We start from the raw sequence: 17977 nt of genomic DNA, 5'->3' as shown, positions 1-17977 counted from the left end.
ATGTTTTCTCCTCGAGTCATGGTCTAAACTCATGTTTGCTCCCCTTACCTTTTTAATATTCCTCTTACAAACAGCTATCTAATTCTGTTTTTGAAGAGTGTATGGACTCTGCTTCAACAAATGTTTGCAGCACAGTATTCTTTGTATAAAGAAATTCTTTGTTTTTTATTTTTGTGTTAAATTTCTCCTCCTTTATGACTGTTTCCACTGGTGCACAAGACAATCATTATTTACCTTCTCATAACTCTTCCTAATCCTGAAGCTCTAACTTCCCAAGTCTTGTTCCATAACTGTACCCCTCATCCCTGGTAACAGCCTAGTGTATATACACTCCACCTTTTGCATTGCTTTTATATCCTTCCTTTTAATGTGGTGACCAAAACTCTGCACGATACATTTGTGGCCTACCAAGGGATTGTACAAGTTTAGTATTAACTTCTGTATTGTTTCTAGATTTTTTTTTTTTTAAAATGCACTGATTCAGTTTCTTTTTGTAGCCTTTTCTTTTGTGTTGCCACCTTTTTTTTAATTGCCTGTGTACCTGCTCACCAAGATCCTTCCGCTCCACTTAAAAATCGTACTGTTTGAGATGTACTTTATTTCCCTATTCCTAATTGGCAGTTGGAAAGATTATCTGTAATCACCAGGTATTGTTCTCTGAATATAAATGCGGTAACCTTCCATGGAATCCCACACTCGCTCACCTGACGAAGGAGAAAGCCTCCGAAAGCTTGTGATTTTCAAATAAAACAGTTGATTATAACCTGGTGTTGTAAGATTCCTTACAATAATAAAGGCAAACCAAGCAGGGGTTCATTTTCTAGAGGGATAGAATTGAGAAACTGTTAAACTTGGATAGAGCCTTGGTTAGACCACACTGAGTACTGAACAGTCTGGTCTCCATATTATGAAAAGGATATAGGGGCACTAGAGAAGGTGCAAAAAAGATTTACAAGGATAATACCAGAACTGAGGTTCAATCTATCAAACAATTGAACTGGTTGGTTCTCTTGTCTCTAGAAAAGAGAAAGCTGAGGGGTGACCCGATAGAGATCTTTAAGATTCTGAAAGGGTTTGATAGGGTAGATGTAGACAAGATGTTTCCACTATTGGGGGACACCAAAACTAGGGGCCATGAATAAGATAAATGTAAGGAGTCGTACAACACCAGGTTATAGTCCAACAGCTTTATTTGAAATCACAAGCTTTGTGACCTGACCGCTTGTGCACACAGTAGTCTTAGATGTAATGTTCCCCAGTCTGAACACCATCCACTCCTTTGATTGCTGTGAATATCTCTCTGCCGAGGTGTGATAACGGGCAGTTGGAAAGATTATCTGTAATCACCAGGCATTGTTCTCTGACTATATGCCTTTATGGAACCCTGCACTCACCTGACGAAGGAGGAAAGCTCCGAAAGCTTGTGATTTCAAATAAAGCTGTTGGACTATAACCTGGTGTTGTAAGATTCCTTACATTTGTCCACCCCAGTCCATCACCGGCATCTCCACATTATGAATAAGATGGTCACTAAAATCCAATAGGGAATTCAGGAGAAACTACTTTACCCAGAGCCTGGTTAGAATGTGGAACTTGCTACCACAAAGTTGTTGAGGTGACGAGCATAGATGCATTTAAGGGGAAGCTAGATAAACACGAGGGAGAAAGGAATAGAAGGATATGTTGATAGGGTTCGATGAAGAGGGGTGGAAGGAGGCTCATGTGGAGCATAAACACTGGCATGGACCAGTCGGCCCGAATGGCCTGTTTTCGTGCTGTATATTCTATGATACAATATCATCTCTGTGGAAATTATAACAGTGTCTCTGCCATTCCTTTACTCTCCAATACAAGCTCACCTCCTTTAGAACATAAGAACATAAGAAATAGGAGCAGGAGTAGGCCAATCGGCCCCTCGAGCCTGCTCTGCCATTCAATAAGATCGTATCTGATCCTAACCTCAAATCTAAATTCATGTCCAATTTCCTGCCCGCTCCCCATAACCCCTAATTCCCTTTACTTCTAGGAAACTGTCGATTTCCGTTTTAAATTTATTTAATGATGTAGCTTCCACAGCTTCCTGGGGCAGCAAATTCCACAGACCTACTACCCTCTGAGTGAAGAAGTTTCTCCTCATCTCAGTTTTGAAAGAGCAGCCCCTTATTCTAAGATTATGCCCCCTAGTTCTAGTTTCACCCATCCTTGGGAACATCTTTACCGCATCCACCCGATCAAGCCCCTTCACAATCTTATATGTTTCACTAAGATCGCCTCTCATTCTTCTGAACTCCAATGAGTAGAGTCCCAATCTACTCAACCACTCCTCATATGTCCGCCCCCTCATCCCCGGGATTAACCGAGTGAACCTTCTTTGTACTGCCTCGAGAGCAAGTATGTCTTAAGTATGGAGACCAAAACTGTATGCAGTATTCCAGGTGTGGTCTCACCAATACCTTATAACTGCAGCAATACCTCCCTGTTTTTATATTCTATCCCCCTAGCAATAAAAGCCAACATTCTGTTGGCCTTCTTGATCACCTGTTGCACCTGCATACTAACTTTTTGATTTTCTTGCACTAGGATCCACTTAATACTAGTGTGCTTATATAAAGCCTCTTTGTTGCCTTTTGTTACATAAGAACAGGAGTAGGCCATTCAGCCCCTCGAGCCCGCTCCGCCATTTGATTAGATCATGACTGATCTGTGATCTAACTTCATATACCTGCCTTTGGCCCATATCCCTTAATACCTTTGGTTGCCAAAAAGCTATCTATCTCAGATTTACAGTTAGCAATTGAGCTAGTATCAATTGCCGTTTGCGGAAGAGAGTTCCAAACTTCTACCACCCTTTGTGTGTAGAAATGTTTTCTAATCTCATTCCTGAAAGGTCTGGCTCTACTTTTTAGACTGTGCCCCCTACTCCTAGAATCCCCAACCAGCGGAAATAGTTTTTCTCTCTCCACCCTATCTGTTCCCCTTAATATCTTATAAACTTCGATCAGATCACCCCTTAACCTTTGAAACTCTAGAGAATACAACCCCAATTTGTGTAATCTCTCCTCGTAACTTAACCCTTGAAGTCTGGGTATCATTCTAATAAACCTATGCTGCATTCCCTCCAAGACCAATATGTCCTTCCAAAGGTGCGGTGCCCAGAACTGCTCACAGTACTCCAGGTGCGGTCTAACCAGGGTTTTGTATAGCTGCAGCATAACTTCTGCCCCCTTGTACTCTAGTCCTCTAGATATAAAGACCAGCATTCCATTAGCCTTATTGATTATTTTCTGCACCTGTTCATGACACTTCAATGATCTATGTAGCTGAACCCCTAAGTCCCTTTGGACATCCACTGTTTTTAACTTTTTATCATTTAGAAAGTACCCTGTTCTATCCTTTTTTTGATCCAAAGTGAATGACCTCACATTTGCCTACATTGAATTCCATTTGCCACAGTTTTGCCCATTCACCTAATCTACCAATATCCCTTTGTAATTTTATGTTTTCATCTACACTGCTTACAATGCCACCAATCTTTGTAAGGAATCTTACAACACCAGGTTATAGTCCAACAGTTTTATTTGAAAATCACAAGCTTTCGGAGGCTTTCTCCTTCGTCAGTGACACTCACCTGACGAAGGAGAAAGCCTCCGAAAGCTTGTGATTTTCAAATAAAACTGTTGGACTATAACCTGGTGTTGTAAGATTCCTTACATTTGTCCACCCCAGTCCATCACCGGCATCTCCACATCACCAATCTTTGTGTCATTGGCTTGCTAATTTGCTAATTTTCTCTAAGTCCATCCTAGATTTTCAAATTGTCCTTTTTGTAGTTTCCTTTTATATTATATTTATCTTAGTTTTATTTCTTATCTGTTCCATAAGTGAAAATTGCTACTTTGTATTTCTAATTTGATCTAATCACCCTATTTATCCATGAAACCCCAGCTTTCAACGCATTCCCATTTTGTTCCTTACTGTATTATACTGATACTTTCACCTGCTTAAATATTTTCCATTGCTCATCTTACCAATTTCTCCTATTTGATTTGGGCAAGGTCAATTTTTACCCCTCATATTTGTTTCTTTGTCCTTGATTTTCCTCCCTTCCTTTTCTGTTATTGGACTGAACATAACTATTTTGCGATTGTGCGTTTTCCAAATGTGTCTTGCTCCTATTCATTCCCCGTTACTAGGTTGAGTAGTGCTTCCTTCCTTGTTGGGGGAAATAAAAATCCTGAGCACCTTGCAAATAAACCCCTCTTGCTGCAAACATTTTCCTTATCACAATCTATTTTTGGACAATTAAAACCTCCTAGAATTATAACTCTTGTTATGCATGCGCCTCTAATTTGTCTACTAATTTTATGCACCATATTCTTTACACTGTTTATAATGTACTGTCATTACTGTGACCGATATTTTGCTATTACTCTGCTCATTCCAAAGGATTTTGTTTGAACCATTTCTCTATTTAAATCCTCATACTCTGATGCTTTGGTGATCTATGTGTGCGTGCGTGCTCTTATTGGAGTTGAAAGGTTCCAAGGTGAATCCTCTTTGCCCAGTCACCAAAGAATGACTCTGACTTTTGTGCATTTTCTGTATCCCAGTACATACAATAAATTAATTTGGAAGTGAGAAAGAGCATGGGACCTGTAAAGGGTAACTAATTTATTTTCTTTCTTTCTTTCTTTCTTTGCTACTTTTTCCCCTCTGCCCCTTCCCCATCCTCACCTAAGTAAGTCACCAGTTGAGGCAGCATGGAGAAGCTTCCAATGGTCTAACTATTCATCTGTACCAACTAGTGCTACTGGAGAATAAGTTAAATGTTTACCAGTCCATCATTGTTCTACCTCCATTGCCGTTTAGCATTTTTGCTGTATAATACATTGTGGTTTTAGGGTAAAAACAGGTTATTGGGTATCAGATGATCTTAAAGACTGGTTATTTGAATATTTGCACATTTCTTTCACCTTACATGCCTGGTGTTGCATCTACTGTACATTATGCATTGGCGACAAAACTATTTCCTGTTCCATGTAAAATTAAGGAAAATAAATAATCACAAAACTAAGAATTTTTCATTAGAGATCTGAAAAGTAGTTGAACTATGGACCTGGTTATGGCAAAGGGAAATATACCAGCCTCCAGGTTTGTAATAAGTATTTCAGACACAGTCTAATGCCAGCATTTTGTCAAATGTTAATTTTTATCTTTTTGTAATCGTAGGTCAGTGAAGCCAAAAGGAAAGTTCTTGGAAAGAAAAGCCCTGCAGATGACCAAGTCAGAAATGTGTAAGTCACTCCCTTTAGTGCTGTTCGAAGAGTTTTATTTATGGGGGAGGAGAAGGAAACGGGAAACAAAATATCTCATTGCAAATATATAAAGTACTTTATTGATTCTTATAAATGGGTAAACATGCTATAAAATGGCTGTTTATATAAGAGAATTGCAGAAAACCTTCCGGTATGCAGTATCCTTCCATTTATAAACTACATCAAGAATAATAGAAGTGGATACAAATAAAGTCTCTTCATTCGGTTGATGCAGAATGGTATCTTTAATTCTTTGGTGATCAGTCTCTGCATACAAAGAGAATAATCTAGCATCTGTACAGGGGAAAGTTAAGAGTGTGTTATCACATAGGAACATGAGAATTGCAAAGTGAAAAAAGACCAAGGTCCATGTAATCCTGATAATCACATGATATAACAATAATAGTCATTGACTAATCGTGGCAATCAATCTCTCTCGTTTGATGTACAACAGACCCAGACATGAGGCAGGGAAACCCCCAGTGGTTTAAAGTCACCTCTTCCTCCCTGGCATGCTCGTTACCATATGTCATGTCTCAAATTACTCACATTGTATCCCGAAATAATATTTTCTATAAGATATCTATCCAATTTGTTTCTGAATGAATCAATTCAATCTGCTTCCACCATCTCCCTAGGGAGCCTTTTCTGTAGATTTATCACTCGCTCACTAAAATAATGTTTCTGCAGATTAGTTTTGAATTTCAAGCGCAGGCCGTGTCCTCTGGTTCTAATGTCCTGGGCAAGGTGAAACAGCTCATAATGGTCTACATTATCTAGTCCCTTTCAGAATTCTAAAAACACTTTTTCTCCAGTGAGAACATGCCCAATTTACATAATTGCTCCTCATAATCCAATCCCTCCATCCCCTCAATCATTCTAGTTGTTCTCTTCTGTATCCTTTCAATAGCTGCAATATCCTTTTTATACTGTGGCGACCAGAACTGTACACAGTATTCTAAGTGCTGTCGCATCAATGATTTATAAAGTGGCAGGATTACATCACTATTTTGGGTCAACATTGACATTTAATACATTCCAATATCTGATTTGGTTTGCTCACTGCCACCAAGCAGTGTTGTGATAGCTTCAATTTGTCAGTCAGGACCCATGCTCATTATTTTCTTTCCATTTAACAAATAGTCCCTTCCTGGATTTTTTTTTTGTCCTCATGTGAAGCACTTTGCTTTTCTCTACATTGAATTTCGTCTGCAACCTGGCTGCACAATTACCAAGTATATTCAAATCCTCTTAGACTTCAAAGCTAAACAGGATAAGCTACCACCTTCGCTAACCTTTGTATCATCTGCAAATCTAACCATTGTTCTTGTGACTCCTAGCTCCAGATCATTTTTGGAGATATTAAATAAGGGGTCCCAAAACATTCTTTTAAAGAGCTCGATGTGTAGCTGGTGAACCCCCACCCCCGACTCCACACATCTCTGCACATGACACCAGATAAATGTCATGGGTTCTGTTCCACCAAGCAGTCACAGATCTTTGTACAGTTTTATTTAACTAGTATTAGGGAATGTTTACAGTTCTTTTCCCTCCCTCGCCCCCATCCATTGAATTTAGCAAAAAAAATTAAATCATAGTTACAAGGGTAAAGTGGCACAGGGAGAGAAAGGGCATTTGGGAAGGGACAACAAAGGTTCCCTGGTATGTAAGGGACACACTGAAGGTTGAAGTTAGTAAAGCCATCCTATGAGGTTCTCTGGCTTGTGTGTTCAACTAGAAAAAGGCAAGGTTAATATTTGGCATTTGTTCCAGACCAAATGAGGAGAACAATTCACCACTTTGACTGTATTAAAAGGATGAGTTTTAAAAAAAAGGAAGGGGACTGTTGGGGTACTTCAATTTGCCCAACATAAATTGTGAATATGCATCAATTTTTAGTGGAGGAGCACTTCCTGACTCGTTTAATTGGGGAGCCCGTGGGTCTTGTTTCTAGTTATTGGCCAGGGGCTGCAGAAAGTAACCTAAACATCAACTGCTTTAATCCAGACTATTTTGGGAGTAAAAGTAGTTGAACCACTAGATGACTCCCATCGCAAAAGAACATTCAATCTGACTTACAAAATTGCCCTAGTACGTAACCAAATTCTGCATATAGAATGTTATACAGACAAACTTCAGAGGTAGGGCCACCAAGATTGGTAACAGATTGTGAGTTTTCCTTATACAGAACCATGATTGCACAGTATTCTATTCTATTTGCAATTCCTCAGATAATTAAGCAGTCTGGTACTGCGTGCAGCAAGACCTGGACAACATCCAGGCTTGGGCTGATAAGTGGCAAATAACATTCGTATCACACAAGTGCCAGGCAGTGACTATCTCCAACAAGAGAGTCTAACCACCTCCCCTTGACATTCAATTGCATTACCATCACCAAATCCCTCATCAACATAGCTGGTCACTATTTACCAGAAACTTAATTAGACCAGCCATATAAATGCTGTGGCTACTTGAACAGGTCAGAGGCTAGGCATTCTACGGCAAGTGGCTCACCTCCTGAAAGCCCCTCCACTGCCTACCAGTTAGAAGTCAGGAGTGTGAAGTAATGCTCTGCACTGGCCTTGCTGGGTGTAGCTGCAACAACACTCTTCGACACTATCCAGGAGAAAGCAGTCTGCCTGATTGGTAACCCATCCACCACCTTAAACATTCACTCCCTCCACCACTGGCGCACCATGGTTGCAGTGTACCATCTACAGGATGCATTGTCGCAACTCGCCAAGGCTTCTTTGACAGCACCTCCCAAACCCGTGACTTCTACCACCTGGAAGGACAAGGGCAGCAGGTGCATGGGAACACTATCACCCAAGATCCCCTTCAAGCCACACACCATCTTGACTTGGATATATATCACCATTCCTTCATTGTCGCTGAGTCAAAATCCTGAAACTCCCTACCTAAAATCATTGTGGGAGTACGTTTGCCACATGGACTGCAGTGGTTCCAGAAGGCGGCTCACCACCAACTTCTCAAGGGCAGCTAGAGATCAACAATAAATGCTGGCCTTGCCAGTGACACCCATACCTCAAGAATGAATATTTCTTTTAAATATCTAGAATGAGGGAAAACGCTTCAAAAACATTAATGGGGCATGCAGAACAATACATACTTAAAATTGCCCAATGGATAAACAGAAAAATTCAAAAAATGGATTATTTAGAGGTAAAACTACAAAATTGAAGGGGGAAAAAAATGACCATTGGGCAGAATTCAAGATTTTACAGTATGAGGTCAGATTAGGATTGCCAAGAGAAGGCTGCAAATGGATATCGTCCAAAACATATTTCAAAACTTCTCCTCCTATAAATAACACTAAGGTGGTTAGGGAGGAAGGCAAATCCTAAGGCACCCATGTGAAACTAAACATGAGGATAATGGGTGACCCGATATAATAAACATGTTAAATGACTACTGGATGGTGTTTTTACCAGGGGAGACATCAACAATCTACCATCTAACATCAAACACTGTGTGTGCTTTGTCATTACAAAGGTTCTCGATGGGAACAACCAATAACTAATAAATCCCCTCTTGAATTACACTCCAGGGTGTTTGGAGTTAGAGGTAATGTTGAATTTATATAGAAACTTGGTTACAACACACTTGAACTATGGTGTGCAGTTCTGGTGTCCGTACTACAAAAAGGATATTGAAGCACTGAGTGCAGAAAAGATTTACAAGGATGATACCAAAATTGAGAGGATGCAATCCGGAAAGATTGAGCAGGCCGGAGATCTTTCCCCTAGGGGGAAAAAAAGATTGAGGAGACCTGAGTCATCAAAATTGAAGGGATTTGATAGGGTGGATGTGGAGAAACTGTTTCCACTTGTGGGTGAGTCCAGAACAACCATAGAATCTTACAGCACAGAAGGAGGCCATTTGGCCATCGTGTCTGTGCGAGCTCTTTGAAAGTGTTATCTAATTAGTCCCACTGCCCTGCTTTATCCCCATAGCCCTGCAAATTGTTCCATTTCAAGGTTACTATTGAATCTGCTTCCACCACCCTTTTAAACAGTTCATTCCAGATCACCATAACTCACTGCATTAAAAAAAAGTTCTCCTTAGCCCCCTCCTCTGCCAGGTTCTTTTGCCAATTAAATCTGTGTCCTCTGGTTACTGACCCTCCTGCCAGTGGAAACAGTTTCTCCCTATCTACTCTATCTAAACCTTCACAATTTTGAACACCTCAATTAAATCTCCCCTCAACCTTCTGTGCTCCAAGGACAACAATCCCAGTTTCTCCAGTCTCCATGTAACTGAAGTCTTTCATCCCTGGTACCACTGTAGTAAATCTCCACTGCACAATCTCCAAGGCCTTGATATCCTTGCTAAAGTGTGGTGCCCAGAATTGGACATGATACTGAGGCCTAACCAGTGATTTATAACTGTTTAGCATAACTTCCTTTGCTTTTGTATGCTACGACTATTTATAAAGCCATGGATCCCATATGCTTTTCTAACACCTTCTCAACTTGTCCTGCCAACTTCAAAGATCTCTATGTACACCCCCAGGTCTCTCTGTTCCTGTACCATTTTGTTTGTTGCTGCTCTTCATTCTTCCTACCAAAATGCATCACTTCACACTTCTCTGCATTAAATTTCATCTGCCATGTGTCTGCCCATTTCACCAGCCTATGTCCTTCTGAAGTCTGCTACTATCTTCCTCGCTGTTTACTACATTTCCTAGTTTTGTCATCTGCAAACTTTGAAATTTTGCCCCCTATACGCAAGTCCTGGTCATTTTTATTTATATATAATTAATTATACATAAACATATGCACTGATAAACAGCTATTCACCACTATGCTCTGCTTTCTGTCCAGTAGCCATTTTCATATCCACGATGCCACTGCTCCTGCCCCTTTAATCCCACTGGCTTCAATTTTGCTAACAAGTCTATTATGTGGCAAGAGGGTATAAATATAAGAGAGCCATTAACCGATCAAATAAAGAAGTTAGGAGGAATTTCTTTAGAGTTTTGTGAATCTGAAAGTTGCTGCAACATAATGGTTGAAGTGGATAGTATCGACACATTTAAGAGTAGGCTTGATGTAAAATGAGGGAGAAGGGAATAGAGGGATATGGGAGCAGGGTGGGAATAGGTAACTACAGTGGGGGAAAGCATATGTGAAGTATAAACACTGGCATAGACCATTTGGGCCGAATAGCTTGTTACTATGCTGTAAATTACATGTTTTATTTTCGGATACTTCAGAGCAACAGGACGAGAAGGCACAAACTTGTAGTTATAAAGGACATATTTAAGATATACATGATATATTTCTGTGCACAGTGTGGTCTAACAGTTGGAATGAGCTACCCAGGCCAGGACCCTGGAATATTTATGGAACAGTTAGATGGTGCAATAGAGAGATGGTAAAGTTGGTATTATGGAAGGATGAAATTAAATGGATCAAAAGGCTCCCTTCATCCAAACCAATCTTGTGGTCCTGACCATCCCACTTTTTCTCAATCAAATCCTAATTTACTCTAACTTCACTTATGCTGGAATCACTGTTTTTGTCAATTTGTCATCAGCAATGGTCCTACTTCTCCACTGATCAGGTTGACACTAAAGCCGAGTTCTTGTTATCCTGAATAACTGAGAACAGCTAGTTAGTCAGCCCATCAATCCATCTCATTTTTAACCTTTTCCTTAGTCTTGCACTGCATCTACATCTGAAGTCAATTAGAGATTAATTGTAGAGCGAAGTTTGTGGATTGTCTTCTGCTCTTTACAATATGCCAGGTTCTAAAAGTCAAATAAACAGTAGAAGATTATGGCCTTTCACTTTTTTATGCTTTTGACACTGAGGTGTGACATCTGAAAAGACTTTTAATATACCATAGATAATCTGTATATTGATGTTTGCTAAATTTTACTGTCACATTTTCATAATATCTTCCAGAAAAGTTGCAACTGTAATTAAGAAAAGGAACCGAAGAGGAGAGAAAGTGATGGTAAGATACAATTTGTAATGAGTTTCATGAAACAAATTAATCCCTCGAAAGAATCCAGTTAGGTACATCAGTCAGAAATGAGCTACTGAAATTGCAGTTCTTCACATTTGGTAAAACAATCTTTGCTCCAACAGATTGATGTCTGTAGTGTGAAATTAATGCATATTATACTGCAAGCACATTTAATGGACACAGAGGCAGTAAGGATACGTTTATATATATATTTAGGAGCAATAGATATTACTTCAATAATCTAATTTATGCTTCTTTAGTGAGATAACTTAATTAGTGGATGAGAGTTTTTAAAAAAAACATTAGTTCCATATGCAAAATCTTTAAAGATGAATGTTAACTAATTTTACAATTGAAAATTGCTTGGCACTAGAAACAGAAGGTAATTATAAACTGGGAAAAATTCTGTCCAGGAACCAATGACTCGAGGGGTTCCATAGAGGTCTTCTGGCCTCCTGCTGTTGACATTATATATACACCGTTCAGGGAGGATTGTTTGCTCTAACATTTGCTGATGTGAATCTACTTGGCCAGGTGATGCATTTAAGTGAGATCAACCAGATTCAGAAAAGTCAAGACACTTTAAATATGGGTATAGGATTGAGCAGTGGACTTCAGTGTAGAAATATGTACGGTGATGCAGATTAGAACAGGAAGCAGCAAATGTGTGTACCATGAAAGATGGTTCATTAGCAACAGCGCAAAAGTAGGATCTCAATGTAACTGAAAGATTTCTGGGAATTTGAAGTGGTTATCCAGAGAATAGTGGCAGCTTATGCTGGGACTTGATCTTGAGCTGAGACAGAATGCTACAGATTCCAGAAGATGACGTACGAGCAGATTCAAAACTCATTAGAATTATTTTTTAAAATGATGTTGGTTGGCAAGTAGGTAGTTTTCAAAGCAACTTTCCACCTGAAAAAAAATTGGACATTTGAAGTCTGTTCCTATTTGGGAAATACCCACAGCATAAAACTGGTCCAAATTGGTCATTAAATTGGTTATCTCACTCGAGGCATAAGATGGTGCGGGTCATGGAAAATATCTCATTGCTCTTCTGAGCTTGGAGCTGAAGTACATTATTGTGGTAGATTAGAATGAGCTTTGCTCTGCATCTCCTTGGACTCCTAATCCTGATCTGGAATGTTTGCTGACACATGGTGCCTGAAATGGGAAAATGTTTGTTTCCCAGCACAAGCTTTATTGGGGGAAGAAAGGATTTATTTCCATTGACAAATTACTAAAGGCTGTGAATTTCTTGGGATCTGCTCCCGCTTCGCCACCGGAAGTCTGGCAGAAATGCGGTTTACGTGCGTAAATGGGGTTTCCGTCACACTTCCAGCAAAGTTACGGTGGCGGAGCAGGAGCTGTTCTGAGGAAGCTCCTGGGCAGCGGTTTTAAAATGGTTAAACAATGAAGAACCTTAACTGTGCAGTAAGAATAGAATGAAGTGTGACATGTCCCTCTGTATTGTGGTGCTGGCTCAGTCTTTTTCCTGTTCTTCTCACTTGATGGTTTCAATCCATTCTCCGTCCACCATCGCTGCTGTTCTTCCCCTTTGTAAGTATAATGGGGCATTCATACGAACATATGAATTAAGAGCAGGAGGAGGCCATTTGGTCCCTCGAACCTGCTCTGCCATTTGATAAGATCATGGTTGATCTGATTGTGACTCAACCCCACTTTCCCGTCTACCCACTATAATCTTTGACTCTCTTGTTAATCAGGAATCTATCTAACTTAGCCTTAAAAATATTCAATGACCCTGCCTCCACCGCTCTCTGGGGAAGGGAGTTCCACAGACTCACGACCCTCAGAAAAAAATTCCCCTCATCTCCGTCTTAAATGGGAGACCACTTATTTTTAAACTGTGGCCCCTAGTTCTAGTCTCTCCCACAAGGGGAAACATCCTCACAGCATCTACCCCTTCAAATCCCCTCAGGATCTTATGTTTCAATAAGATCACCCCTCATTCTTCTAAATTCCAATGTATTCAGGCCCAACTTGTCCAACCTTTCCTCATAGGGTAACCCCCTCATCTCAATCAGTCAAGTGAACCTTCTCTAAAGCAATTATGTCCTTAAATGAGGAGACCAAAACTGCGCACAGTATTCCAGATGTGATCTCACCAATGCCCTGTACAACTGTAGCAAAACATCTCTACTTTTATATTCCATTCCCCTTGCAATAAATGACAACATTCCATTTGCCTTCCTAATCACTTGCTGTACCTGCATATTAACTTTTTGTGATTCATGTACTAGGACACCCAGATCCCTCTACCTCACAGTTCTGCAATCTCTCTCCACTTAAATAATATACTGCTTTTCTATTCCTCCTACCAAAGTGGACAAGTTCACATTTTCCCACATTATACTCCATCTGCCAAATTTTTGCCCACTCACTTAACCTATCTATTTCCCTTTGCAGATTCCTTATGTCCTCTTCGCAACTTACTTTCCTATCTACCTTTGTGTCATCAGCAAATTTAGCAACCATACATTCAGTCCCTTCATCCAAGTCATTGACATAGATTGTAAATAGTTCAGGCCCAAGCACTGATCCCTGTGGCACTCCACTTGTTACATCTTGCCAACCTGAAAATGACCCATTTATGCCTCCTCTGTTTCCTGTCAGCTAACCAATCCTTTATCCATGGCTAATATATTACCCCCTACACCATGAGCTCTTAACTTTGTGTAGTAGCCTTTGATGTGGCACCTTGTCAATTGCCTTCTGGAAATCCAAGTACACCACATCCACAGGATCCCCTTTATCCACGTTGCTCGTTACTTAAAGAACTCTAATAAATTAGTCAAACATCATTTTGCTTTCACAATTCATTGCACCAAAGTGGTTTATTTGCTTAATTGTTATTTGGGATACTGGAACACACCCAGTGTTGTAACTTGGGTAGTTGCAGTGCATCGGCTGTGGAGAAGGAGCGAGGGAGTTTTGAAGCCGGTAAAGACTAGCGAGATGGCGAACTCCTGCAATGGCCATTTGATCTTGATCAATGGCAGATATGGCTGGCGCAAGTTAGAAATGTGCAGTTCAACCTGCAAAACGTCAAGAATTGTTGGCAACTGCTTGAAGTTGAAATTCTTCCCCTCTTGTCTCAATTTCTAGAAACTGGAGATCATTCAAGGTTTTTTTCCAGTTATATTTCAACTGAATGTTGTAGTTATCAAGTGAGGGGTAATTGAGAAATAGTGAAACAAAGGTGGCCAATAAATAGAGGAAATTATGTCAAATGTACCAAAAGGAGAAAGGTCTCAACTTTTTTCTAGAATTGTCTTCTTCCAATTGGAATAGTTAATTATATTAGAGGACCTAGTGATCTAGCTTGAGTTTGGACACTCTCCATGGTTGGTTTATATTTAACAATTTGACCCTTGCTGTTCAAAGCCTCCTGCTCACTTCAGTTTGACTCAAAATGACAGTGAAATTAGCATATAGTTAAGATGGGGAATTTCACTTTCCTCTGAAGAGACGATCTGTGGCTCTTTGGGTCCATATTTGAGTAGCTATGAATGTAGGGTGGCTGAGATTGTGTCTGGTGCCTAACAAACCCAAGAAGCCAATAGAGTGTGAAATGCCAAGAGATTGTGGAGTTTAGCCTCAGCAGGAGCTCAGCCTTGAGGTGCCATAAGACAGGAATATTTATTTTCATAAAATTAATGCTTGTGTGAGATGGGAGGTGCTTGATTCTTGCAAGAGTTTGGTGCAAATGGGAATTCTGGCTAACATTATCTACTTTTTCTAAGTTAGACACAGAGGGATGACAATGAACGGATTCCTTGTGATGTGGGCCATCACGGATCCTCGGTGTGTCCAGGGCAGTACACTTGCATGAAGTGTTGAAAAATTGAGTCTCAAGCAGAGGATTTCTATGCTCGAGCAGCAACAAAAAGTAAAAGAATATTTAGAGAGGGTAGGACCACTTGGGAGATAAGGAGAAAATCTAACTGTGAAGGATGAAGGTATGGCAGGGATGTTAAATGAACATTTTGTCTCCGTTTTTACCAATGATGGTAGAAGTGAGAACATAGGTGTACTACAGAAACATATGGAACTGTTAGTGATAACTATAGAAAAAGATTTGGTTCTGAAAGTTGGCAGAACTCCAGGTGGGTAAATCCCTGGATCATGGTGGCATACACCCTAGGCTGTTGAAAGAAGTCAGAGGGGAAGCAGCACAACCTCCAGCCGCAACTTTCCAATCCCTCTTGAATATGCAAATGTTTGCATGACCCCAGAGAGCAGCTGACATAACTTCCATTGTTCAAGAAGGAAGAGAAGGATAAATTGGGTAACTATTGACCAATAACTTCAGTTGTGGGTAAACTCTTGGAATCCATCATTTGAGAGAAAATTAGTATATGTTTAGAAATGCACAGGTTAATCAAGGACACCCGACAGATTAGTTAAGTTGCATTTGACAACTTCAATTTTTTTTGAAATGACCGGGTAGATAAAGGGAATGCAATAGATGTAGCCTACAAAGCATTTCAGACAGCATTCAATATAATGTCTCGAAGCTTGTTTGAAAAATTCAGGCATATGATCCAAGAAAAAATGTAGAAGCATAGATAGAAAAATGGTTGACAGACAAAAAAATAAGAGTTAAGGTAAATGGATGCTGTTCAGATTAGTGGAGGGTTGGCAGTGGTGTACCCCAGGGGCCATTGCTGGATGCACTTTGTTCTCTATGGACATATAAATCATTTGGACTTGGATATAGGGAACGTAATCTTAAATTCCTGACAACACAAAAGTAGGAAGTTTGGCAAATGGGAGGATTCAGGAAGACAGACAGGTTAGAGGAATGGGCACATAGATGACAGATGTGGAAAGTTGGATAAATCTTTTGAAGTAGAGGAAGATACAAGATTATGGGGTGAGCGTCTGGTTGTGGAATTAGTTTTCTATTACTCCAGTGAAGAGTTGGCATAGCGTGGTGGTCTGAATGTCTGCTTTCTATGCTGTAAACTTCTATGGTTCTATTTTGATAGTTCATTTAAATTCTTGAAGCTAATGGTGGGGAAGTTTTGACCTATTGCTGGAACTGAGCCGAATGTCAAATATCTCATGTAAAACTTTAAACGTTGCTATTTTTTCCCAACTGTCTATTGGTCCATACTCTTGCAATATGCCATCCAACTCATAACATTTCCTACGAAGATTGTAACCATTTAACTGCAAATCTAAAATTTATATTAAATATAAAATTGAATAGGAAAAACAATTAATAGGGGGGGAAACGCTGTCGTTAAAGTAAGAATTGTGAAGGTTTATAAGTTTTTTTTTAAAGTAGTGCTGACCAGATGGCTGTTCAAATTATTAAAATATGAATTGTGGTATAGAGGGCTGCCAAACTATCAAACTTTTTAAGACTCTTAGAATTAATGAGCAGCCTTGTAATTTCAGCATAAAAGAAGTGATCTAAAGTTCTTCACAGAAGAATCAAGTAATGAGGGGACTGACCATAGCTGGCTCTTGGAGTCCCAAGTGAAAGTTACTCCAAAAGTCTCAGATTACAGTAAACATAAGAAAAGGAAGAAGTCTGTCCTAAGAGGTTTGTCTGATTACCAAATGTACCTCCTTACACGTTTTGATGGATCTTTAACCTTAATTGCCTGCTAACTTGACACTTTCTTTCCCTGTCCATTAGTTTTACCACTTTCTTTTGAATCCAGCGAAGATGAGGAGCAGAAGCAAAAAGAGGTAAAGAAACTGTTTTATTAAAATTGTTTAGTCTTCCTGGTTCATAGTTATTTTATTGAAACGCTAGTTGAAGAGTTTTGCTTTGAGTGTACTGATCAATGAGCTACTCCAATTCTCACCGGGGTCTCCGTAAGACAGCTTCAATTACCCACCAATTGGCTTATTGTATGGTGATGAAATTTGTAGAAATACCCATCTGTTACAAATACATGGTTTGCCCTGGATATTATCTCTCTGGTTCAGTGTCACTGGTTTCTCCCATAAGCAGATATTGTGTCCATTTTGCTCAGGAGTTTATCTTTTACTGACCCATATCTAATCTTGCAATAGCATGACCTGGACCCATAACATTAAGCTCCCATGTTCAATTAAGTGAATATTTTACAATGTCCCCATATTTACTTCTCCTGTCTTATCAAAAGCAGAACTAGTGTGATGAGGCTGAATCCAAATCAATCAACTGGTTTATTGTACAATTGATAAATGAAGAAACAGAAACATTTCTAACAGATCTCACTACACTATGATGTGGCTTTGTATGATTTCTTGTGAAAAAAGTGATGATAATGCTACACTATCCTGCTAATGGTCTCACTTAACTTATTCTATCTTGTATTGAGGTATCTGTTCACTCCTTGTCTCCCTTACCAGATCTGGCACCAAATTGCCTTGCACATGTGTTCCCTCTTTTGTCCACTAGATAGACAGAAAATTAGCTGATCTCTAACTCCTTCCTGTCCAGGGGGTTAGCCAGTAAGGCTGCCAATCAAACCAAGTTACAGCCCTTCATGCTGAGTACAGTTCCTCTCAATATCTTGTGTGAATTCCTACTGGAACTGTGCTATTTCTCTTGCTGTGATAAAGATAACCATTTCAATTGGTGGTCCATTATATTCAGGAGATCCCAATGCAATACTTGGTCATCTATTGTTCAAATAGCT

At 39.7% G+C, this 17977-nt stretch overlaps 1 protein-coding gene across 1 annotated transcript in view; it reads left to right on the top strand.

Annotated features, from left to right (window-relative positions):
* LOC137331992 (synaptonemal complex protein 2-like) overlaps nt 1-17977 on the top strand; it is an 85274-nt gene that overhangs the window by 22263 nt on the left and 45034 nt on the right. The window contains exons 9-12 of the mRNA XM_067995754.1: nt 5230-5294; nt 11246-11297; nt 16740-16887; nt 16984-17036. Of these exons, the coding sequence (XP_067851855.1) occupies nt 5230-5294; nt 11246-11297; nt 16740-16887; nt 16984-17036 (318 nt within the window). The remainder of the gene's footprint in view (nt 1-5229; nt 5295-11245; nt 11298-16739; nt 16888-16983; nt 17037-17977) is intronic.

Source organism: Heptranchias perlo, chromosome 2 (genome assembly GCF_035084215.1).
Source record: "Heptranchias perlo isolate sHepPer1 chromosome 2, sHepPer1.hap1, whole genome shotgun sequence".
Lineage (NCBI taxonomy): Eukaryota > Metazoa > Chordata > Chondrichthyes > Hexanchiformes > Hexanchidae > Heptranchias > Heptranchias perlo.
This window is presented reverse-complemented; position numbering and strand designations above follow the sequence as displayed.